Source organism: Hypanus sabinus, chromosome 7 (genome assembly GCF_030144855.1).
Source record: "Hypanus sabinus isolate sHypSab1 chromosome 7, sHypSab1.hap1, whole genome shotgun sequence".
Lineage (NCBI taxonomy): Eukaryota > Metazoa > Chordata > Chondrichthyes > Myliobatiformes > Dasyatidae > Hypanus > Hypanus sabinus.
The window spans coordinates 49,124,361-49,146,858 of NC_082712.1; the positions used below are offsets into that span (position 1 = coordinate 49,124,361).

General features: G+C 41.1%; 1 protein-coding gene across 4 annotated transcripts in view; it reads left to right on the top strand.

Annotated features, from left to right (window-relative positions):
* The window catches only part of LOC132396772 (lysine-specific demethylase 4C-like), a 379,800-nt gene that overhangs the window by 175,560 nt on the left and 181,742 nt on the right, over nucleotides 1–22,498 (top strand). For 3 of the 4 annotated variants that reach the window (XM_059974646.1, XM_059974645.1, XM_059974647.1), the window contains exons 14-15: nucleotides 11,963–12,176; nucleotides 12,264–12,340. In XM_059974646.1, the coding sequence (XP_059830629.1) occupies nucleotides 11,963–12,176; nucleotides 12,264–12,340 (291 nt within the window). Of the gene's footprint in view, nucleotides 1–11,962; nucleotides 12,177–12,263; nucleotides 12,341–13,124; nucleotides 13,203–22,498 lie in introns of all 4 variants that reach the window. The other variant, XR_009513110.1, reaches the window with a different exon arrangement.

The following is a 22,498-nucleotide window of genomic DNA, read 5'->3' on the forward strand; positions in this document are numbered from 1 at the left end:
TTATGTAGGTGATGAATTCTGGATCTTGAAGCAAAGTAGCGTTAAGTCTCCAAGATCTAGTATTATTAGAAAAGTCCGAAATCTTGATAGATAACTTCAAAGGTGCATGATCCGAAATAGCAATAGAATCATATTTACAATCAATAACATCTGTTAATAAACGATGATTAATAAGAAAATAATCAATTCTAGAATAACTGTAATATACATGTGAAAAAAACGAAAATGCTTTATCTTTAGGGTTCAAAAACCGCCATATTTCAGTAATTCCCGAATCAACCATAAAAAGAATTAATAAGTAAGGTGATTCGGAAGAATTCGAATAGGTTTAGATCTATCCATCGAAGGATTCAAACAACAATTGAAATCTCCACCCATTATCAACATATATTCATTTAGATTAGGAAGAAGTAAATAAACGTTTAAAAAATTCAGGGCAGTCAAAGTTTGGAGCATAAATATTAACTAGAACCACTTTTCGACTAAAAAGTGAACCAGTTATCAACAAAAATCTGCCCTGTGGATCAGAAATAATTTCATGATGTGTAAACGAAATTGAGGAGTCTATAAAAATAGACACACCCCTAATTTTGGCGGTACAATTCGAGTGAAATTGTTGACCCTTCCAGAACCTAAAAAAGCGTTGATTATCCTCCCTCCTAATATGGGTCTCCTGTGCAAAAATAATATTAGCATTTAGTCTATGGAATACTTTAAATATTTTTTTACATTTAATCGGATGATTTAAACCATTAGTATTCCAGGAGATAAAGTTAATAGACTTATCCATCATGCCAATATTAGTTGTGTATATCATAAAAGGTTAAAAAGACACATAACCCATAATTCAGGAAGAAGGAAAAATGATTCAGGAGCAACCGGAGAACATGACACCTCAACAATATTAATAACTTAAAGTCGGCCCATAAACTAAAAGCAAAAAAAATAAAAAGCAAAAGCGTGAAAAAAGATCCCTACCCCCTCCCCCAACCCCACGATAAAAAGCCAAGCGGCAGGCGCACAAACTAATACTAATATTACCCCCATTTTCAAGATGGCGACTTCATGAAAAGAAAGAAAAGAGAAACTATATAACACCCAGATATAAATACAGGGTAGTAAACAGAAAGAATATATATCAATCAAAATGAAAAACTAATATAAAAAAGCAAAAAATCATTAATAAAAAAAGGATAACCATTAAAGTTTAAAATAGTGTAATATGCCTTTAAAAAAAGATTCCATATTCAAATATAAGGAAATGACGTTTCAAAAACAAAGACTTATGGGAAGAAACGACATTTTGAAAGGACCATATTACAAAATATAAATGTAAATTCACCAATCTTTTTTTTTTAAAAAAAAAGGTTGTCAAAATAAAATTTAAAAAGGGTTCAATAACCACTACAATATATATATAAAAAAAAGATTCAAAAATTCAGAACATTCGTCCCATTCTCAAATACAGGCAAATAAACGCTTACGGAAAGCAAAATCTTATGGGAAGAAGAAACGACATCTTAAAAAAAAAATCATTATTACGAAGTCTTAACATGTATATCTAATCCAGAGGGAAAAAAAAATTAAGAAAAAAGACATTATAGTAAAGTTAAAAAAGCATCTGTAAATCATGATAATAAAAAAAACCAGGTCTACAGACCAAAATAAAAAGCTATACCGCAGCTTCATAAGTTAAAGCCTAAAACAAAATGGCGTCTTCTCTCCAAAAGTTCTTCCACATAACACATAGTTCAAGTTGGACTAGAAGAGCGATATTCTTCAACGAATTTCTTCGCTTCCTCCGGAGTATTGAAGAAACGCTGACTGTTGTCGCTCAACGTAATTCTGAGATTCGCTGGATATCTTAAAGCTTGTTTAAGTCCAATCGAATGAACCTCCGCCATCACCGGTTTAAAAGCAATTCTCGCCCTCATTACCTCAAATGAATAGTCCTCCACAATACGAAAGTTGTTGCTTCTGTGAGAAATCATACCTTTCTGACGAGCTAATCGAATTAAAAGCTCTTTCTCCCGAGGATAATGGAGACGGACAATCACAGCTCGTGGCTTGTCTTTCGCAGCCGAAAATCTCGAAACTCTGTGGGCACGATCAATAGTAGGTTTAACCCGCAAAGCGTCCTCGCCAAAAATTTCCCACAATCAATTAGAGAAATATTCAGTTAAGTCACCAGACTCGACATTTTCGGGAAATCCAATAATACGCAAATTCTGTCTGCGAGACCGGTTTTCAAGATCGGTGATTTTAAACTTATACTGCTCCACTATTTTAGCGGTCAACCGTACCTTCTCCTCCAAAGTTTCGATTGTACGTATTTTTTCACAAATTATCTTGTCAAGAGCCGCAAACTTTTCTTCATGGCATTCAATATCTGCTGCCTGCGATTGAAGCTTGATATCAAATGATTTAACGACTTCTTCAAGCTCCGACATTTTCGCAGTAAGTTTGTTTTCCAGACTTGCAAGTTTAGTATCCAGAAGACTGGAGATTACATCGAGAGTTATAGGGTCTTTAGACGATTTCTTAGGTACAGACATTTTAAGTTTGAAAAAATTAAATCCAGTGTTATTTTTTAAAAAGAGAAATAAATCGTAAATATCAACCCATGTAATTACGAAAAGGTTTGATTAAAGGGTGATTATAGCTTAAAAAATGAAGAGCGCCTAAAAGGCAGATGTCTACGTCGCCATCTTGAAACTCCACCCCCTAGCTTTTTTTTACAGATGGTGTGATGTTTGCTTCCAGAATTTGCTGGTATTTAATTGAATTCATTCTTCCCTCTACCAGTGAAATGTTCCCTGTGCCACTGGCTGCAACACAAGCCCAAAGCATGATTGCTCCACCCCTGTGCTTAACATTTGGAGAGGTGTTCTTTTCATGAAATTCAGGACCCTTTTTTCTCCAAACATACCTTTGCTCATTATGGCCAGAAAGTTCTATTTTAACTTCATCAGTCCACAGGACTTGTTTCTAAAATTCATCAGTCTTGTTTAGATGTTTGTTTGCAAACTTTTGATGCTGAAGTTTGTGGTGAGGATAAAGGAAAGGTTTTCTTCTGATGACTCTTCCATGAAGGTAATATTTGTGCAGGTGTCACTGCACAGTAGAACAGTGCACCACCACTCCACAGCCTGCTAAATCTTCCTGAAGGTCTTTTGCAGTCAAATGGGAGTTTTGATTTGCCTTTCTAGCAATCCTAGAAGCAGTTCTCTCGGAAAGTTTTCTTGGTCTTCCAGAACTCAACTTGACCTCCTCCGTTCCTGTTAACTGCTATTTCTTAATTACATTACAAGCTGAGGAAACAGCTACCTGAAAATGGTTTGCTATCTTCTTATAGCCTTCTCCTGCTTTGTGGGCATCATTTATTTTAATTTTCAGAGTGCTAGGCAGCTGCTTAGAGGGGTCCATGGCTGCTGATTGTTGGGACAAGGTTTGAGGAGTCAGGGTATTTATAAAGCTTTGAAATTTGCATCACCTGGCCTTTCCTAACGATGACTATGAACAAGCCATAGCCCTAACAAGCTACTTAAGGTCTGAGACCTTTATGACTTTTGGAGATCAGTTCATCTTCTACTCACTTAACTATTCAAAGTAACAGAAATTTTGACCAGGGGTGCCCAAACTTTTGCATGCCACTGTATCTTATAGTCTTATCTTTGTCCTTGGACACTTCATTCGGCTGAATGAGATGTGGCTCTTTTTACCTTTGCCAAAGTATTAAACAAGGAGGTTCTTGTGTGCACCAATAAACGGAAAACAAATCCACTTCTTTCTGGCATGCTGCCCTTGTCCTTTTAGTCCCATAACTTTGCTTGCTGTCAATTCTATTGAAACCTTTACCAAATGATATTGAAAGCCACTTGCATAGCAATAACTATACTATCTTTCCTGCTCCTTCATCAGTTTAGCCAGAGATGATGGTTTTTAACAGAACAGTATTGCTTTTCTTTAATTAGCCTGTATTGCTGTGAAATTTTATTAATTGTGTTGGAATTATTGCTTGAAAGTTTGTCTGTCACCACTATTGGGATGACTAACTGTCTTGACTGAGTTAATCCGTTCCATCCTTTTAAACAGAGGATCATGATTACAGTTGTGAGTCCTCTTTCGCTATTTCATTAGTAAAACGAAGAAATTAATGAGGGATTATTAACAGAGCAATTGCAATTTCCATGCACTTTCTTCAAACCTAGGATGCACCCCATCTGGATTGGATAGTTTTACTACTTTGACAAACTCCTGTCAACATTTAATTATTTACTTTTATATATTTTATTATCCTATACTCTTTCACCACTACCTTCTCCCATGCTTGTTTAATACTGGTATTCTCTTACCTAGAGAAGGCATTTTCTGTATCCTCAGCCACATAAGTAGTTCTCCTTAACCACAGCCTTCATTCTCACAAGAATATTTAATTTTGTCTTAAGTTGATTTTGTTTTCTATTCACAGCACTTTCAGAATTAATGTGTTTATGCATTATTTTGATTCCTGTTTACAATAGCTACTAATCAAGTCTCGTAACTTTTCTTTGCTCTTTTGATTTCTTTTTGTAGATCTCCTGTGACCTTTGTTAGTAGTTTGTTTTGTTACTGTATTGTGAACTGCATAATCCTCATAAACTCAAATAATTTTGCAGAGGGTGGAAATTTTGAGCAACACACGAAGTGCTGGAGGAACTCAGCAAGTCAGACAGCATTTTTTGAAGGGAATAAATGGTCAATTTTTCATGCCACAACCCTTCATCAACACTGGAAAAAAAGAAATGAAGGCAGAGTTGGGTGGGGGTGTTGGGGTGGGGGAGGAGTACAAGTTGGCAGGTGATAGATGAGACCAAGAGAGAGGAAAGAAGGTTGGGGGGGAGGGGTTGAAATAAAGGAACAATCTGAAAGGTGATTGGTGGTAGAAATGAAGTGCTGAAGAGGAAGGAATCTAATAAGATAAGACAGTGGACCACAGAAGAAAGGGAAGGAGAGGGGCATCAGAGTGATAAGATAGGCAGGTGAGAAGAGAAGGAAGGAGAGGAGAACGGGAATGGAAAAGGAGAGAAGTGGGAGGAAGAAGAAATTTGTGTGCATGCCATCAGGTTGGAGGCTACCCAGAGGTGTTGCTCCTCCAACCCGAGTGTGGCCTCATCGTGGCAGCAGAGGAGGCTATAGAACAATATGTCCAAAAGAAATTGGAAGTCAAATTGAAATGGATGGCCATTTCAAATCACACCCCCCCCCCCCCCCCCCCCCATTAGGAAAGCCTTAAAAGCTGTCTGCTTCTTTCTGTACAACAGATTTACCAGTTCACCATCACTTTGCTCTGTCTGGGGATTTGGTTTTCACCCTCAACAGTTTCTCTTTTGGCTACTCCCACTTTCTCCAAATCAGAGTGTAGCCAGGGACACCTGCAAAGGTCCTAGCTAAGCCAAGCCTTTTGTTAGCTACGTGGAACAAACCATATTTGAGCCCTACATAGATAATGCTTACCAACTTTTTCTGTGTTGCATTGATGGCTGCATTGGTGCTGCTTCCTGCTGCATGCTGAGCTTGTCAATTTCTTCAACTTTGCCTCCAACTTCCACTGTGCACTTAAACTTACTTACTCCATCTCTGACACCTCTCTCCCATTTTTTCAATGTCTCTGAAGACATCTACTGATACATTTTATAAACTTACTGATTCTCACAGCTTTCTAGACTATACTTCTTCCCACCCTGTCACTTGTAAAAAATTTATTCTCCTTTCTCAGTGCCCACGTCTCTGCCGCATCTGTTCTCATGAAGAGGCTTTGCATTCCAGAACCTCTGAGATGTGCTCTTTCTTCAAAGAATGGGATTTCGCTTCCACTACCAAGCTTACCCACTCTCCTGCCTCCATCACTGCCTTCAAATGTTTCTCCTCCATTTCCTGCATACCTGCCCTCACTCCATGCTCCCAACGCCAAAACAGGGATAAGGTTCCCTTTATCTTTACCTCTCACCCCATGATCCTCCATATCCAGCACATAATTCTCTGTAATTTCCAACTTCAGCGTGATTCTAGCACCAAGCACATCTTTTCCTCTGCTTATCATAGGGATTGCTCTCTGCATCACATCCTTGTCCATTTGTCTCTCTCCACTAATCTCCCTGCTAGCACTTATCCCTGCAGCGGGACAAATGATGCTGTTGCTCCTATACCTCCCTCACCATCATTCAGGGCCTCAAACAATCATTCCAGGAGAGGTGACTCTTCACTTGTTGGAGACATCTGCTGTCACTCGTGATCCCAATGTGGTCTGCGCTACGTCAGTGAGACTTAACATAGATTGGTGGATTACTTCGTCAAGCACAAAAGACAGGATTTTCTGGTGGGCACCAATTTCAATTTGACTTCCCGCTTCCATAAGAACATGAGAAATAGGAGCAAGAGTTGGTCATCTGGCCCGATGAGCCTGCTCTGCCATTCAATAAGATCATGCCTGATCTAGCCATGGACTCATCTTCACCTACCTGCCTTTTTTTCCATAACCCTTAATTCTCTTACTATGCAACAATCTGTCCAACTTTGTTTTATATATATTTACTGAGGTAACCTCTGCTGCTTCATTGGACAGACAATTCCACAGATTCATCACTCTTTGGGAAAAACAGTTCCTTCTCATCACCATCCTAAATTTACTTCTTTGAATCTTGAGGCTATGTCACCTAGTTCTGATCCTCTCTACCAGTGGAAACAACTTTCCTCCCTCTATCTTATCGATCCCTTTCATAATTTTATATGTTTCTATAAGATCTCCTCTCATTCTTCTGAATTCTAGTGAGTGTAGTCCCAGGTGACTCAATCTCTCCTCATAGTCTCTGGAATCAACCCGGTGAACCTCCTCTGCACACCTCCAAAGCCAGTATATTCTTCCTCAAGTAAGGAGACCAGAACTGCATGCAGTACTCCAGGTGGGGCTTCACAAGTACCCTGTACAGTTGCAGTATAACCTCCCTGCTCATAAATTCAATCTCTCTGGCTTTGAAGGCCAACAACACACTTGCCTTCTTGATAGTCTGTTGCATCTGTAAACCAACCTTTTGTGATTCATGCACAAGCACTCCCACATCCCTGTACACAGCAGCATGCTGCAGTTTTTTACCATTTAGATAATAATCTGCTCTTTCAGCTTTCCTTTCCAAGTGGATAACCTTGCATTTACCAGCATTGTACTCCATCTGCCAGACCCTTGCCCACTCACTTAACCTATCTATATCTCTCTGCAGACTCTGTATCTTTTACACAATTTGCTTTTCCGCTCAGTTTAGTATTATCAGCAAACTTGGATATGCTACACTCGGGTCCCCTCTTCCAAATAGTTAATGTATATCCTGAACATTTGTGGGCCCAGCACTGACCCCTGTGGCACACCACTGATTGCCAACCAGAGTAACACCCACGTATCTCAACTCTCTGCTCTCTATTAGTTAATCAATCCTCTATCCATGCTTATACATCACCCCCAACTCAATGTATCCTTATCTTATGGATAAGTCTTTTATGTGGCATCTTATCAAATGCCTTCTAGAAATCCAAGTAAATAATGTTCATCTGTTCCCTTCTATCCACAGCACTTGTTATATCCTCACAGAGCTCCAGTAAGTTTTCCAAACAGGACAGTTATTCCAACATGACTGTTCATAGCCTTCTCTGCTGCCACAATATTTACTGCTTATTTATTTATTGTTATTTCTTTTTTTTTTGTATTTGTAGTTTGTTGTCTTTTGCACACTGGTTGAACACTCAAGATAGTGCAATCTTTCATTGACTTTATTACAATTGTCATTCTATTATGGATGTATTGAGTATGCCCACAAGAAAATGAACTTTGAATTTCTCCCCCTTTCCCTTCCTTAATTTTTCCATTCACTCCTTCTTTTCTCTTCACTCGCCTATCATGTCCTTCTGGTGCCCCTCCTTTCCTTTCTTACTTGGTCCACTGTTCTCTCCTATCAGATTCCTCTTTCTTCAGCTCTTAACTTCTTCCACCTATCACCTCCCGGTTACATCCAGGATACATCCCATGCCCTCCATCTCTACAATAACTTCCAGTTCCCTGGTCCCGACCGTTTCATTTTCACTATGGATGTCTAATCCTTATAGACTTCCATTCCCCATCAAGAAGGCCTCAAAGCCCTCCACTACTTTCTGGACAACAGACCTCACCGGTTCCCCAACACCACATTCCTCCGGTTGGTGAAACTGGTACTCATACTTAATAACTTCTCTTTTGGCTCTTCCCACTTTCTTCAGACCAAGGGTGTAGCTATGGGCACTTGTATGGGCCCCAGCTATGCCTGCCTCTTCGTTGGTTATGTAGAACAGTCTATGCTCCAAGCCTGTACTGGTACTGCTCCTCAACTTTTCCTTCGCTACATTGACAACTGCATTGATGCTGCTTCCTGCACCCATCGGGAGCTCATCAATTTTATCGACTTTGCCTCTATCTTCCACCCAGCTCTCAACTTCACTTGGTCCATCTTGGATACTTCTCTCCCCTTTCTCGATCTCTCGGTCTCCATCTCTGGAGACAGACTATCCACTGACTCTCATAACTACCTCGACTATACCTCTTTCCACCCTGCCACATGCAAAAATGCTATTCCCTTTTCCCAGTTCCTCTGTCTCCGCCACATCTGCTCCTAGGATGAGGCTTTCCGTTCCAGGACATTTTAAATGTCCTCTTTCTTTAAGAATCGTGGTTTCCCTTCTGCCATCATCAATGATGCCCTCACCTGCATCTCCTCCATTTCCCGTACTTCGGCCCTCACCCCATCCTCCCGTCACCACAACAGGGACAGGGTTCCCCTTGTCCTCACCTACCACCCCACCAGCCTCTGGATCCAGCACATTATCCTCTGCAACTTCTGCCACCTTCAAATGGACCCCACCACTAAGCACGTCTTTCCCTCTTTACTCCTCTCTGCTTTCCACAGGGATCATTCCCTCTGTGACTCCCTAGTCCACACATCCCTCTCCATGGATCTCCCCCCTGGCACTTATCCCTGCAAGCGTAAGTGCTACACCTGTCACTACACCTCCTCTCTCACCACCATTCAGGGCCCCAAACAGTCCTTCCAGATGAGGCAACTCTTCACTTATGAATCTGTTGGGGTAATCTATTGCATCTGGTGCTCCCGGTGCGGCCTCCTCTACATCGGCGAGACCCGACGCAGATCAGGGGACCGCTTCGTCGAGCACCTCCGCTCCGTCTGCCACAACAGGCAGGATCTTCCAGTTGCCACCCACTTCAACTCTGCTTCACATTCCCATTCGGTTATGTCCATACATGGCCTCCTCTACTGCCATGATGAGGCCAAACTCAGGTTGGAGGAGCAACACCTCATATACTGTCTGGGTAGGCTCCAGCCCCTTGGCATGAACATTGAATTCTCCAAATTCCAGTAATTCCCTCCCCCTTCCTTCCCGCATCCCAGTTTCCTTCTGCCTCCTCCTCCAGTTGCCTATTACCTCCCTCATGGTTCCATCTCCTTCTGCTACGCATAGTGCTTTCCCCTTACATTCCTTCTTCACTTTTCTTGCCTATTCCCTCCCTGCTTCCCTTCCCCCACCCCTTGATTTTTCCCCTTATTGGTTTTTCACCTGGCACCTACCAGCCTTCTCCTTCCTACCCTCCCCTCATCTTCTTTATAGGGCCCCTGCTTCCTCCCTCTTCAGTACTGACGAAGGGTCTCGGCTCGAAGTGTTGAGTGTTCGTTTCCACAGATGCTGCTCGACCTGCTCAGTTCCTCCAGCGTGTTGTGCATGTTGTTTTGACCCCAGCATCTGCAGACTTATTTTCTGTTTACCTTCCCACTTACCTGGCTTCACATCACACCTGCCAGCTTGAGTTCATCCCCTTCCCCACCACCTTTATCTGGCTTCTTCCCTCTTCTTTTCCAGTCTTGATGAAGGGTCATAGTCTGAATCATCAACTGTTTATTCCCCTTCAAACATGCTGTCTGACTTGCATAGTTCTGATAACCCTCTTTTCTGATATTCTGACTTCTCTATCTTTCATCATTAAGTCTTCTCTTTGTGATTTTTATAAATGAGCTGGATGAGGAGGTGGAGGGATAGGTTAGTAAATTTGCTGATGACACAAAGGTTAGGAGTGTTGTGGTTAGTGTGGAAGGTTGTCAGAGGTTACAGCGGGACATCGATAGGATGCAAAACTGGGCTGAGAAGTGGCAGTTGGAGTTCAACCCATATAAGTGTGAGGTGGTTCATTTTGGTAAGTCAAATATGATGGCAGAGTATAGTATTAATGTAAGACTCTTGGCAGTGTGGAGGATCAGAAGGATCTTGGGGTTCAAGTCCATAGGACACTCAAAGCTGCTGTGCAGGTAGACTGTGTGGTTAAGAAGGCATACGGTGCATTGGCCTTCATCAACCGTGGGATTGAGTTCAAGAGCCAAGAGGTAATGTTGAAGCTCTATCGGACCCTGGTCAGACCCCATTTGGAGTTCTGTGCTCAGTTCTGGTCACCTCCATACAGGAAAGATGTGGAAACTATAGAAAGGGTGCATAGGAGATTTACAAGGATCTTGCCTGGATTGGGGAGCTTGCCTTATGAGAATAGTTTGAGTGAACTCTGCCTTTTCTCCTTGGAATGACGGAAGATGAGAGGTGACCTGATAAAGGTGTATAAAATGATGAGGGGTATTGATCATATGGATAGTCAGAGGCTTTTTCCCAGGACTGAAATGCCTAACATGAGAGGGCAAAGTTTTAAAATACTTGATGTTGTAGCCATCAAATTCTGAATTTGTGTATATTTACAAAATACAATTAAGTTGGTCAGTAAAACTATTGAAAATCTTTTCTTTGTACTTTTGTCAGTTAAATAAGGATTCAGGTACAAGGAGCTTAGAAAAATAGAGGGCTATGGGTAACCCTAGTTAATTTCTAAAATAAGTACATGTTCGGCACAGCATCATGGGCAGAAGGGCCTGTATTGTGCTGTAGGTTTTCTGTGTTTCTGTGTTTAAGTCAATTTTAACTTTGGCCATCCCTCTTTTCCTCTGAAAAGAATGCTTTTATTCTGTATCCAAATTGCCTCATCTTTAAAACCCCTATTCCATTACTTTTCGGTCTATAACTTTTTGATCTTAAGTTTAATGAGCTAGGTTGCCATTAAGCTAACTGAATTTAGCTCCTCACTAGTTAAGCTGTTTTGCACTATCATATATTTGCATTCTGTAGCTATTCTAAATCTGATATGTGATTGTGGTTGCCCACATACTCTTCCTCTGCATGCTCTCCTTGTCCTTGGGTCACTTCACTCTGCTAAAGGAAATAACTCATTATTTTCTTTGCCACCATGTTCGTAAAGCACTAAAGAAGTAAATCCTTTTGCCCTCATTTTTGAAATCTCTCTTTCAATTGTTACTAAACCAGGCCATAATAGGATAATTGGAGGCCCCCCATTATCACTTTTTTTTTTATTCCTTCAATCTTTCTAGCAGGCAATGCTCTTCAATCTCTTATCTTTTAGTTTGCTGTAGCTTCTTAACTCTGATCAGGCACACTTTACCTTTCATCCTAAACTATATTGTCTGCCATACTTGCTACAATTTGGATTATGTTTTATAGGTATTTAGTTGGTAATAGCCAGAAACAAAAATGTGTCCTTCACTTTATATTGATTAACAATCTGTTTGCAAAACACAAAATGACTTGTGATGAATGGACATGAACTTCTGTACGGATTCCTGTGAAATTGCTGTTGGATGTTATGGTTCTTGAATGTTATGTGGAAAGAAGTTTATTCTGTATCTGAAGATATTCTTAGCTTATGAATGTATTGCATGTAAAACTGAAATTGTTCATCAGTGATCTTTTTTCCTTTTTGATGTTCACTTTGTTTCCAAACACTTTTGGACAAGAAAACCCAACATGATTAACTTTTCTGCAATTTATTTTTGTGAAGCCCGATCAATCCTTGGAAATGAAATCTCAAATCGAATCTAATTCAGCAGAAGTGTCACCATCCAAGCAACATAAATCAAAACCCCTTATTCCGGAAATGTGCTTTGCATGCAGTGAAGAAAATAATGAATTTTACCCTACAAATTCATTTATTAATGAAGATGGAACTAGTTTGCTGATATCCTGTGCAAAGTGCAGTCTACAAGTTCATGCAAGTAGGTGCTATTTTACTATTCATGCTCTCTTGAATGCTCATTATTGTAGTTTTAGTATTGGTTATGACTCTCAACTTTAATCTATAGGTTGTTATGGTGTTCCGTTTCATGAGATCCATGATGGTTGGACTTGTTCTCGTTGTATAATTGGCGCATGGTCCGCAGTAAGTATGCATTTCATTAATTCAGTATTCTGCTGTAGATGACATTATTATATTCTAATGGATCACTAAAAGGCTAAATGATTATGGTCATTGATAAGTTCCAGGTGTATTAAAGATGGATTGTTTTCTTTTTTGTTTAATGTTATCTTTGTAACAGCAGTTAGAAACATCATTTAAAATTCTGTTGCATCATGTAATTATTAATGCCAAATTTGGTTGGGGTTATAAAGTAGCAAATTTACAATTGCATTTCAATCTGATGAAAAATGACTTATGAAGTTGATTAAGAGGTACCAATGGACAACTTAATCCTTTTTCTTTGTAGTTGTAGAACATAGCTGTCAATGAGTGTACAATTTTGACAATACATCTTCCAGAAGTGGTATTTCCTTGACCCAGGAAGGGAAAAGTAGCAGCAAGAACTTTTTAGTAGATTTCTATTAAATGAATGTCCATTCCTAACTGTCTGTTTTTTAATTGTATGTTTCCTCTGAATTCAGTTATTGTTTTGATATAAATCTTGGAAAAATTATTAACACCTACCTGATAAGGTTTTCATCATTCTTTCAATGGAAGCAAACTCCAAATGCCTTTTGGGAAATAGTGAATATATTTGTTTATTTAAAACTATTCATGCATGATAAGAAAAAGGTTTCTTCTTGGTTCTGGAAATCAGTATTGTTATCCAGGAATGGCACTAGAGAGAGGAGATGCATGTGACCTATTGACATCAACATATTGGCATCAATATTGGAGACATGTTAAAGCGATAATGTCTTTGCAGTTCTGCCTATTAGTGATTTGGGCTTGCTCTTTGTGGTAGCTGAAGGAGGCTTCCATTCAAGGAAAGAAAAGCTTAAAGGTAGGTAACCTAACACTTCCCCTCCCTTCTTCCCTAGTAAAATTAATTAATTTAATCTTAATCATATTTATTAAAGCTTGGTTGACCAGCAGTTTTTTACTCTACGTACCACTGATAAGAAAATGAATTACCAATGAAATTGCTTATTTCACTGACACCTGCAGTTAAGGTACCTTCTCAGTGTAAGGATAACAGGAAATTGGAATTTTCTGAAATAAAAATCTGTCCTCTGGTAAGACCATAAGATATAAGAGCAGAATTTGGCCATTTGGCCCAACAAGTCTGCTTTGCAATTCGAACATAACTGTTTATTTCTCCTCTCAATCCATTCTCTTACCTTCTCCCTGTAACCTTTGAGGCCCTGATGAATCAAGAACCTATCAACTTTCACATTAAATATACATTTGAAGTCTGAAGTTTACATACACCTTAGCCAAATACATTTAAACTCTGTTTTTCACAATTCCTGACATTTAATCCTAGAAAACATTCCCTGTCTTAGGTTAGTTAGGATCACTACTTTATTTGAAGAATGTGAGATGTCAGAATAATAGTGAAGAGAATGATTTATTTCAGCTTTTATTTCTTTCATCACTTTCCCAGTGGGTCTGAAGTTTACGTACACGCTGTTAGTATTTGGTAGTATTGCCTTTAAGTTGTTTAATTTGAATCAAACGTTTTGGGTGGCTTTCCACAAACTTCTCACAGTAAGTTGCTGGAATTCTGTTCCATTCCTCCAGACGGAACTGGTGTAACTGAGTCAGGTTTGTAGGCCTCCTTGCTCGTACGTGCTTTTTCCGTTCTGCCCACAAATTTTCTGTTTGACTGAGGTCAGAAAATTATGTCAAGTCTGGTTCATCCTTGGGAGCAATTTCCAAATGCCTGAAGGTACCACATCAATCTGTACAAGCAATAGTACGCAAGTTTAAAAACCATTGGACTACAAAGCCATCATACTGCTCAGGAAGGAGACGCATTCTGTCTCCTAGAGATGAACGTACTTTGGCGCGAAAAGTGCAAATCAATCCCAGAACAACAGCAAAGGACCTTGTGAAGATGCTGGAGGAAGCAAGTAGACAAGTATCTATATCCACAGTAAAACGAGTCCTATATCGACATAACCTGAAAGGCTGATCAGTAAGGAAGAAGTCACTGCACCAAAACTGCCATACTGCAGTTTGCAAGTGCACACGGGGACAAAGATCTTACTTTTTGGAGAAATGTCCTCTGGTCTTATACAACAAAAATTGAACTGTTTGGCCATAATGACCATATAACCGTATAACAATCACAGCATGGAAACAGGCCATCTCAGGCCTCCTAGTCTGTGCCGAACTCTTAATCTCACCTAGTCCCACCTACCCGCACTCAGCCCATAGCCCTCCACTCTTTTCCTGTCCATATACCTATCTAATTTTACCTTAAATGACACAACTGAACTGGCCTCTACTACTTCTACAGGAAGCTCATTCCACACAGCTATCACTCTCTGAGTAAAGAAATACCCCCTCGTGTTTCCCTTAAACTTTTGCTCCCTAACTCTCAAATCATGTCCTCTCGTTTGAATCTCCCCTACTCTCAATGGAAACAGCCTATTCACGTCAACTCTATCTATCCCTCTCAAAATTTTAAATACCTCGATCAAATCCCCCCCCAACCTTCTACACTCCAATGAATAGAGACCTAACTTGTTCAACCTTTCTCTGTAACTTAAGTGCTGAAATCCAGGTAACATCCTAGTAAATCGTCTCTGCACTCTCTCTAATTTATTGATATCTTTCCTATAATTCGGTGACCAGAACTGTACACAATATTCTAAATTTGGCCTTAACAATGCCTTGTACAATTTCAACCTTACATCCCAACTTCTGTACTCAATGCTCTGATTTATAGAGGCCAGCGTTCCAAAAGCCTTCTTCACCACCCTATCTACATGAGACTCCACCTTCAGGGAACTATGCACTGTTATTCCTAGATCTCTCTGTTCCACTGCATTCCTCAATGCCCTACCATTTACCCTGTATGTTCTATTTGGATTATTCCTGCCAAAATGTAGAACCTCACACTTCTCAGCATTAAACTCCATCTGCCAACGTTCAGCCCATTCTTCTAACCGGCATAAATCTCCCTGCAAGCTTTGAAAACCCACCTCATTATCCACAACACCTCCTACCTTAGTATCATCGGCATACTTACTAATCCAATTTACCACCCCATCATCCAGATCATTTATGTGTATTACAAACAACATTGGGCCCAAAACAGATCCCTGAGGCACCCCACTAGTCAAATGACCAATGACCATTGTTATGTTTGAAGGAAAAAGGGTGAGGCTTGCAAGCTGAAGAACACCATCCCAACTGTGAAGCATGGGGGTGGCAGCATCATGTTGTGGGGGTGCTTTTCTGCAGGAAGGGCTGGTGCACTTCAAAAATAGATGGTATCATGAGGAAGGAAAATTATGTGGATATATTGAAGCAACATCTCAAGACATCAGCCAGGAAGTTAAAGCTCGGTCACAAATGGGTCTTTCACATGGACAATGACCCCAAGCATACCTCCAAAGTTGAGACAAAATTGCTTAAGGGCAACAAAGTCAAGGTATTGGAGCGGCCATCGCAAAACCCTGACCTCAATCTGATAGAAAATTTGTGGGCAGAACTGAAGAAGCATGTATGAGCAAGGAGGCCTACAAACCTGACTCAATTACACCAGTTCTGTCTGGAGGAATGGAAAAGAATTCCAGCAATTTACTGTGAGAAGCTTGTGGAAGGCCACACAAAATATTTGATTCAAATTAAACAATTTAAAGGCAATACTACCAAATACTAACAGAGTGTATGTAAACTTCAGACCCACTGGGAAAGTGATGAAAGAAATAAAAGCTGAAATAAATCACTCTCTCCACTATTATTCTGACATCTCACATTCTTCAAATAAAGTAGTGATCCTAACTGACCTAAGACAGGGAATGTTTTCTAGGATTAAATGTCAGGAATTGTAAAAAACTGAGTGTAAATGTATTTGGCTAAGGTGTATGTAAACTTCTGACTTCAACTGTATTCGATGACTTGGCCTCCACAGCCATCTGTGATAATGAATTCCACAGATTTATCAAAGTCTGGATAAAGATATTCATCCTCAACTCTGTTCTGAAGGGATGTCCTTCCACACTGAAGCTGTGCCCTCTGGCCCTAGACTCTTCCCCCGAATGGAAATGTCCTCTCGATATCTACTCTATCTAGACCAGAGGTTCCCAACATGGGGCGTACCCACAGGGGGGTAATTTGATTTTTAAGGGGGGCAATTTGAGAATGAGTTATTAACAGTGAATTTTTTCGAGTAAGTCTGTGTATGAGTGTGTGTGTGAGTTAATACATATGTGTATATACAGTATGCATACATAAAAATACTTGTGTGTATGTACATGTGTAATTGCGTATGTACTGTATATATAGTGTATCACCATCATTACAAACATCAAATGGCTTTCATAATTAAATTAATGAATTGACTGATGTAGGAAGGAACGAATGAACAAGTCCAAACGCGTAAGAAACTCGTACGAGGTCGCGCTAATGCTGCTTTTTACGGTAGCTTTCGGTTCTTGGTGGTGTGAAGGTGTGTACGTTGCGTCATCTCTTTTAAACGGTGTATCTGTCTTTGTATGCTGTAGAAACGAATCAGCATTGTTTTATTATATTTATCATTATTATTATTTTAATATCACTTAATGTTCTTTTTTTTACAATTTCTTAGTAATTTCTTCCTCAGAACTTTTAACAGTCCTTTGGTTCTTTTATTTTTCTCTTTCATGAATGCCATGTTCTTTGGAAGCTTGTTTAAACCAAGTTAATGGTCTTTTAGGCTTCCTCCAGGTGAATAGGAGTTCATTTTTTGAATAATAAGAATTATATATCACCACAGGGGGCATCAGGATTTTAAAAGTGATTAGGTGGGGCACGGCCAAAAAAAGGTTGGGAACCACTGATTTAGACCTTTCAATATTCGGTAGATTCAGTGAGATTCCCCTTCATTCTTTAAACTCCAGCAAGTACAGACCAAAGCCATCAGATACTCCTCATACTTTTTTTCCCATTTTCCCCTTTTTTCCCGAATCGGAATCAGGTATAATATCACTGGCGTATGTTTTGAAGTTTGTTAACTTACGTGGCAGCAGTACAGTGATAATATAGGGGAAAATAAATAAGAAAATCAATTACAGTAAAAAAAAATATAAATAAAATAGTTACCATAAATTCTGGTGTATAAGCTGAGAATTTGGCCCTAAGTTTTGGTCCTAAAATTAGGGGGTTGGCTTATCCAGAGGGTGCCAACTTTGGAAAAACGAATACATGGAAGACAGGTTGTATTTATTGGCTGTTTTTGAGTCTAATTTGTTCCACTATTGATGCATGAATTCTTTGAATTGTTTGTTTAAACTCACATCTAGCGGCTGGAGCACAGATGTCAAACCACCGGGGATGACTGTAATGTTCGTATTTTCAGCCTTCAATGCTGCTTTTGTTTCACCTGACGAGTACACTTGGAACATGTCCCAGACAAGTAGTGACTTTTCCTTCCTGAAACCTTCGGGACATTGACGCCAAACCTCTTTAACCCACTTCAAGCAACCCGCTTCGTCCATCCAGCAGCGTTCTTGAATGTAAACAACAGCACCCTGCAGGAATTTTCTGAGCAATCTTTGTTTTTTGTCTCAACACAAGATCATGTCTATTCATAAATCAGGTGCACCAACTTCATTAGCTTTGAAATTTTCGCTGAGCTCACGGTGTTTTTCGGCCCATTTCAATGCTTGAACTCGAATCATTTCTCTGGTAACAATGTATCCGGATGATTGCTGGTGATTCACCCACTCTAAAACCTTTTCTTGCAGGTCTGGCCACTGGCATATTTTCCCACAGTTGGCATGTTTCGTCTTTGGCATTTCCCTCAGCGTGTCCTCTGCCTTTCTCCACTCTCTCACTTGTTTCTCATTTACACTAAACTTATTAGCAGCTGCAGAATTACTTATTCCTTTAGCAAAATCAATAACTTCCAGCTTGAAGCCAGCATCATAGCGCATTCATTTTAATCTTTTGTGCATGGTGGTCGCAAACTCAATAGTGAGCACACATACTGATCCCGCCACCCTGTATTATGTTTTAACGAGATTACTGTGGGCGCTAAATGGTTTCACGGGGATTTCATTTCAGAGGATTCTTTACCATTGGGAACCTAATCCAAAACTTCCCTCCCTGATTTATTTATTAAGAATTAGCTTATAACGCTCTACAATGTGTAGGCTTATTTTCTTAGCAGGTACTAGTCCACAAAATTTCCAGGTTCTGGATCCACCAAAGCTGAGTACCGGCATGTGAGATCTTGTGATCTTTTCCGGTTAAGCCAAAAACCTCTACAAAAGGGGTCAGCTTATGCAAAGGTAACATGAAAAAGTCACGTTTTTAATCTTGAAAATGGGCGGTTCTCCATTACTACCTCCCCAGCTTATTTTTCTTCCAGCATTCAGATGTCTACTCTTGCTACCCTTTTATTCTTTATATATCTGATTTAATCTCTTGCAACCTTCTTATATTAACTGACTCGCTTACCTTCATATTTCATCTTTTCTTTCCTTACTGTCTTTTTAGTTGGCTTCTTTTGGTTTTTGAAAGTTCCCCACTCCTCTAGCTTCCCAATAATTTTTGCTATATTTGTATGCCCCCTCTTTTGCTTTTCATGCTGTCTTTGATTTCCATTGTCAGCTTCAGTTGCCTTATCTTCCCTTGAAAATGCTGCTTCCTTTTTGGGATGAACTCATCCTGCATTTTCCAAATTACTTTTAAACTCTAGCCATTGCTGCTCTCCTGTCATCTCAGCTCTTGTCCCCTTCCAATCAAATTTGGTCAGTTCCTGTCTCATGACTTCCCTTTACTCAACTGTGATATTGAGACATCTGATTTTAGCTTCGCCTTCACAAACTGCAGGCTGAATTCTATCATATTCTGATAATATTCTCCTAAGGTTCCTCAGCTTTTCCCTTCTTGGGTTCGACTATAAACTGCCCTAAAAGCCATCTTGCACATGGACTTCTGGTCAAGATGGCCCCAACCTGCAATGTCAGTTGAGGACGTGGCTTAGATTTACAGACAGACAGACAGACATACTTTATTGATCCCGAGGGAAATTGGGTTTTGTTACAGTTGCACCAACCAATAATAGAGTAGAAATATAGCAAAATAAAACCAGAAATAATTAAATGATAATAAGTAAATTATGGCAAGTGGAAATAAGTCCAGGACCAGCCTATTGGCTCAAGGTGTCTGACACTCTGAGGGAGGAGTTGTAAAGTTTGATGGCCACAGGCAGGAATGACTTCCTATGATGCTCAGTGTTACATCTTGGTGGAATGAGTCTGGCTGAATGTACTCCTGTGCCTAACCAGTACATTATGGAGTGGATGGGAGACATTGTCCAAGATGGCATGCAACTTGGACAGCATCCTCTTTTCAGCCACCACTGTCAGAGAGTCCAGTTCCACACCCACAACATCACTGGCCTTGCGAATGAGTTTGTTGATTCTGTTGGTGTTTGCTACCCTCAGCCTGCTGCCCCAGCACACTACAGCAAACATGATAGCACTGGCCACCACAGAGTCATAGACCATCCTCAGCATTGTCCGGCAGATGTTAAAGGACCTCAGTCTCCTCAGGAAATAGAGACGGCTCTGCCCCTTCTTGTAGACAGCCTCAGTGTTCTTTGACCAGTCCAGTTTATTGTCAGTTTGTATCCCCAGGTATTTGTAATCTTCCACCATGTCCACACTGACCCCTTGGATGGAAACAAGGATCACTGGTGCCTTGGCCCTCCTCAGGTCCACCACCAGCTCCTTAGTCTTTTTCACATTAAGCTGCAGATGATTCTGCTCATACCATATGACAAAGTTTCCCACTGTAGCTCTGTACTCAGCCTCATCTCCCTTGCTGATGCATCCAACTATGGCAGAGTCATCAGAAAACTTCTGAGGATGGCAAGACTCTGTGCAGTAGTTGAAGTCCAAGGTGTAGATGGTGAAGAGAAAGGAGACAGGACAGTCCCCTGTGGAGCCCCAGTGCTGCTGACCACTCTGTCTGACACACAGTGTTGCAAGTGCACATACTGTGGTCTGCCAGTCAGGTATTCAATAATCCATGACACCAGGGAAGCATCCACCTGCATCACTGTCAGCTTCTCACCCAGCAGAGCAGGGCGGATGGTGTTGAACGCACTGGTGAAGTAAAAAAAAACCCTCACAGTGCTCGCCGGCTTGTCCACGTGGGAGTAGACACGGTTCAGCGGGTAGACGATGGCATCCTCAACTCCTAGTCGGGGCTGGTAGGGAAACTGGTTTAAGTGTGGACTAACCATAGGCCGGAGTTGCTCCAGAACAAGTCTCTCCAGCGTCTTCATGATGTGAGAGGTCAATGCCACCAGTCTTTAGTCATTGGAGCCTCTGGGTCATGGTGTCTTTGGCACAGGGACGAGGCAGGACATCTTCCACAGCACAGGAACCCTCAGGAGACTCAGGCTTAGGTTGAAGACATGGTGAAGTACCCCACATAGCTGGGGAGCACAGGCTTTGGACACCCTGGGGCTGACATCATCCAGGCCTGCAGCCTTACTTGGGTGGAGATGTTTCAGCTGTCTTCTCACCTGTTCAGCTGTGAAGCCCACTGTGGTGGTTTCAGGTGGGGGAGGGGTGCAGTCATAAGAGCAGGGTGGAGGGCTGTGGGGAGGGGTAGGAGGGGAGAGTGGAGTATGTGTTGGTTGGGGGCCGACAACAGATGAATCGTGGGGGATGGGCAGGGGCCACAGAGTCAAATCTGTTGAAGAACAGGTTAAGTTCATTGGCCCTGTCCACTCTGCCTTCAGCTCCTCTGTTGCTAGTTTGCCGGAACCCAATGATGGTCCTCATCCCACTCCAGACCTCTCTCATGTTGTTCTGCTGGAGGATCTACTCTTTTAGTTACTTTTTTAGGTTCTTTGGGATGTTTTTCTGAACAGCACAGGGAATTAGGGGTGAGGTTAGGTTTTAGTGAAGGAATAAGGGAGAGTTAGTGGCAGTAAATGAAGAGCTACAGGCAGGAGCCAATACTCGGGGTTGAAGTCCAGTGGTTCTGGAGGTTGCGTCAGCGGACTTTGGGGATGGAAACTACTGATCTCCAGGTCAGCAAGTACCAGGTCAGAGGTCCTTGTGAGTCCAGAAGTCAAGGCCTAAGGTTGGTTCATCGGTGTTAAGGATAGAAACCAGCGATCCCCAGGTTGGCGAGTTTAGGGTCAGAGAGATTCATCAGGTAAGAGGCACATGGGCAGTGACCCCTTCCCCTCACCCAATTCATCAAGTCCCAAGGTTAGAGACCCTATAAAGTCCAGAAATCGAGAGCTGGGGTAGGGTTAACAGCATTGGAGATGGAGACGGGCGAGTCCCAACCTGATTTTCCCAATCTACCTGCATGTTGAAATCTCCTATCACTACCCTGCCATTTTTACATCGTGAATAGCGTGTTACAGGCCCTTCGGTCTGCAATGTTTGGCTGACTATGTAACCTACTCTTGAAGCTGCCTAGAATTTCCCTGCTGCATAGCCCTCTATTTTTCTCAGCTCCATATACCTTTCTAAGAATCTCTTAAAAGACCCTATTGTTTCCACCTCTACCAGCTTCGCTGGCAGTGCATTCCATCTACCCACCACTTTCTGTGTGAAAAACTTACCTCTGACATCCCCCTTGTACTTCCTCCTAAGCACCTTAAAACTATGCACCCTCGTGTTAGCCATTATAGCCTTGGGGAAAAAGCCTCTGGCTATCCACATGATCACTGCCTCTCATCATCCTGTACATCTCTATCAGGTCACATCTCATCCTCCATCGCTACAAGAAGAAGAGGCCAAGTGCACCCGGCCTATTCTCATAAGGCATGCTCTCCAATCCAGGCAACGTAAATCTCCTCTACCCTCTCTCTATAGCATCCACATCTATAATGAAGTGACCAGGACTTTACATGTCATTTCTAACTCCCATTGTAATTTGTAACCCCTCATCCTGGCTACTATTCAGAATCCTTTATATAACTCCCATCAGGGTCCTTTTTACCCTTGCAGTTATTTAAAAAAACTTTGCCTTTATGCACCTACGTCTTCTGATTCTATGTCATTTCTTTATTTTTGTTTTACCAGCATTGCCACCCTAACCCCTCTGCCCACCTGCCAGACTTTTCGATAGTGCATGTATCCTTAGATGTTAAGATAGTAGCTGTGA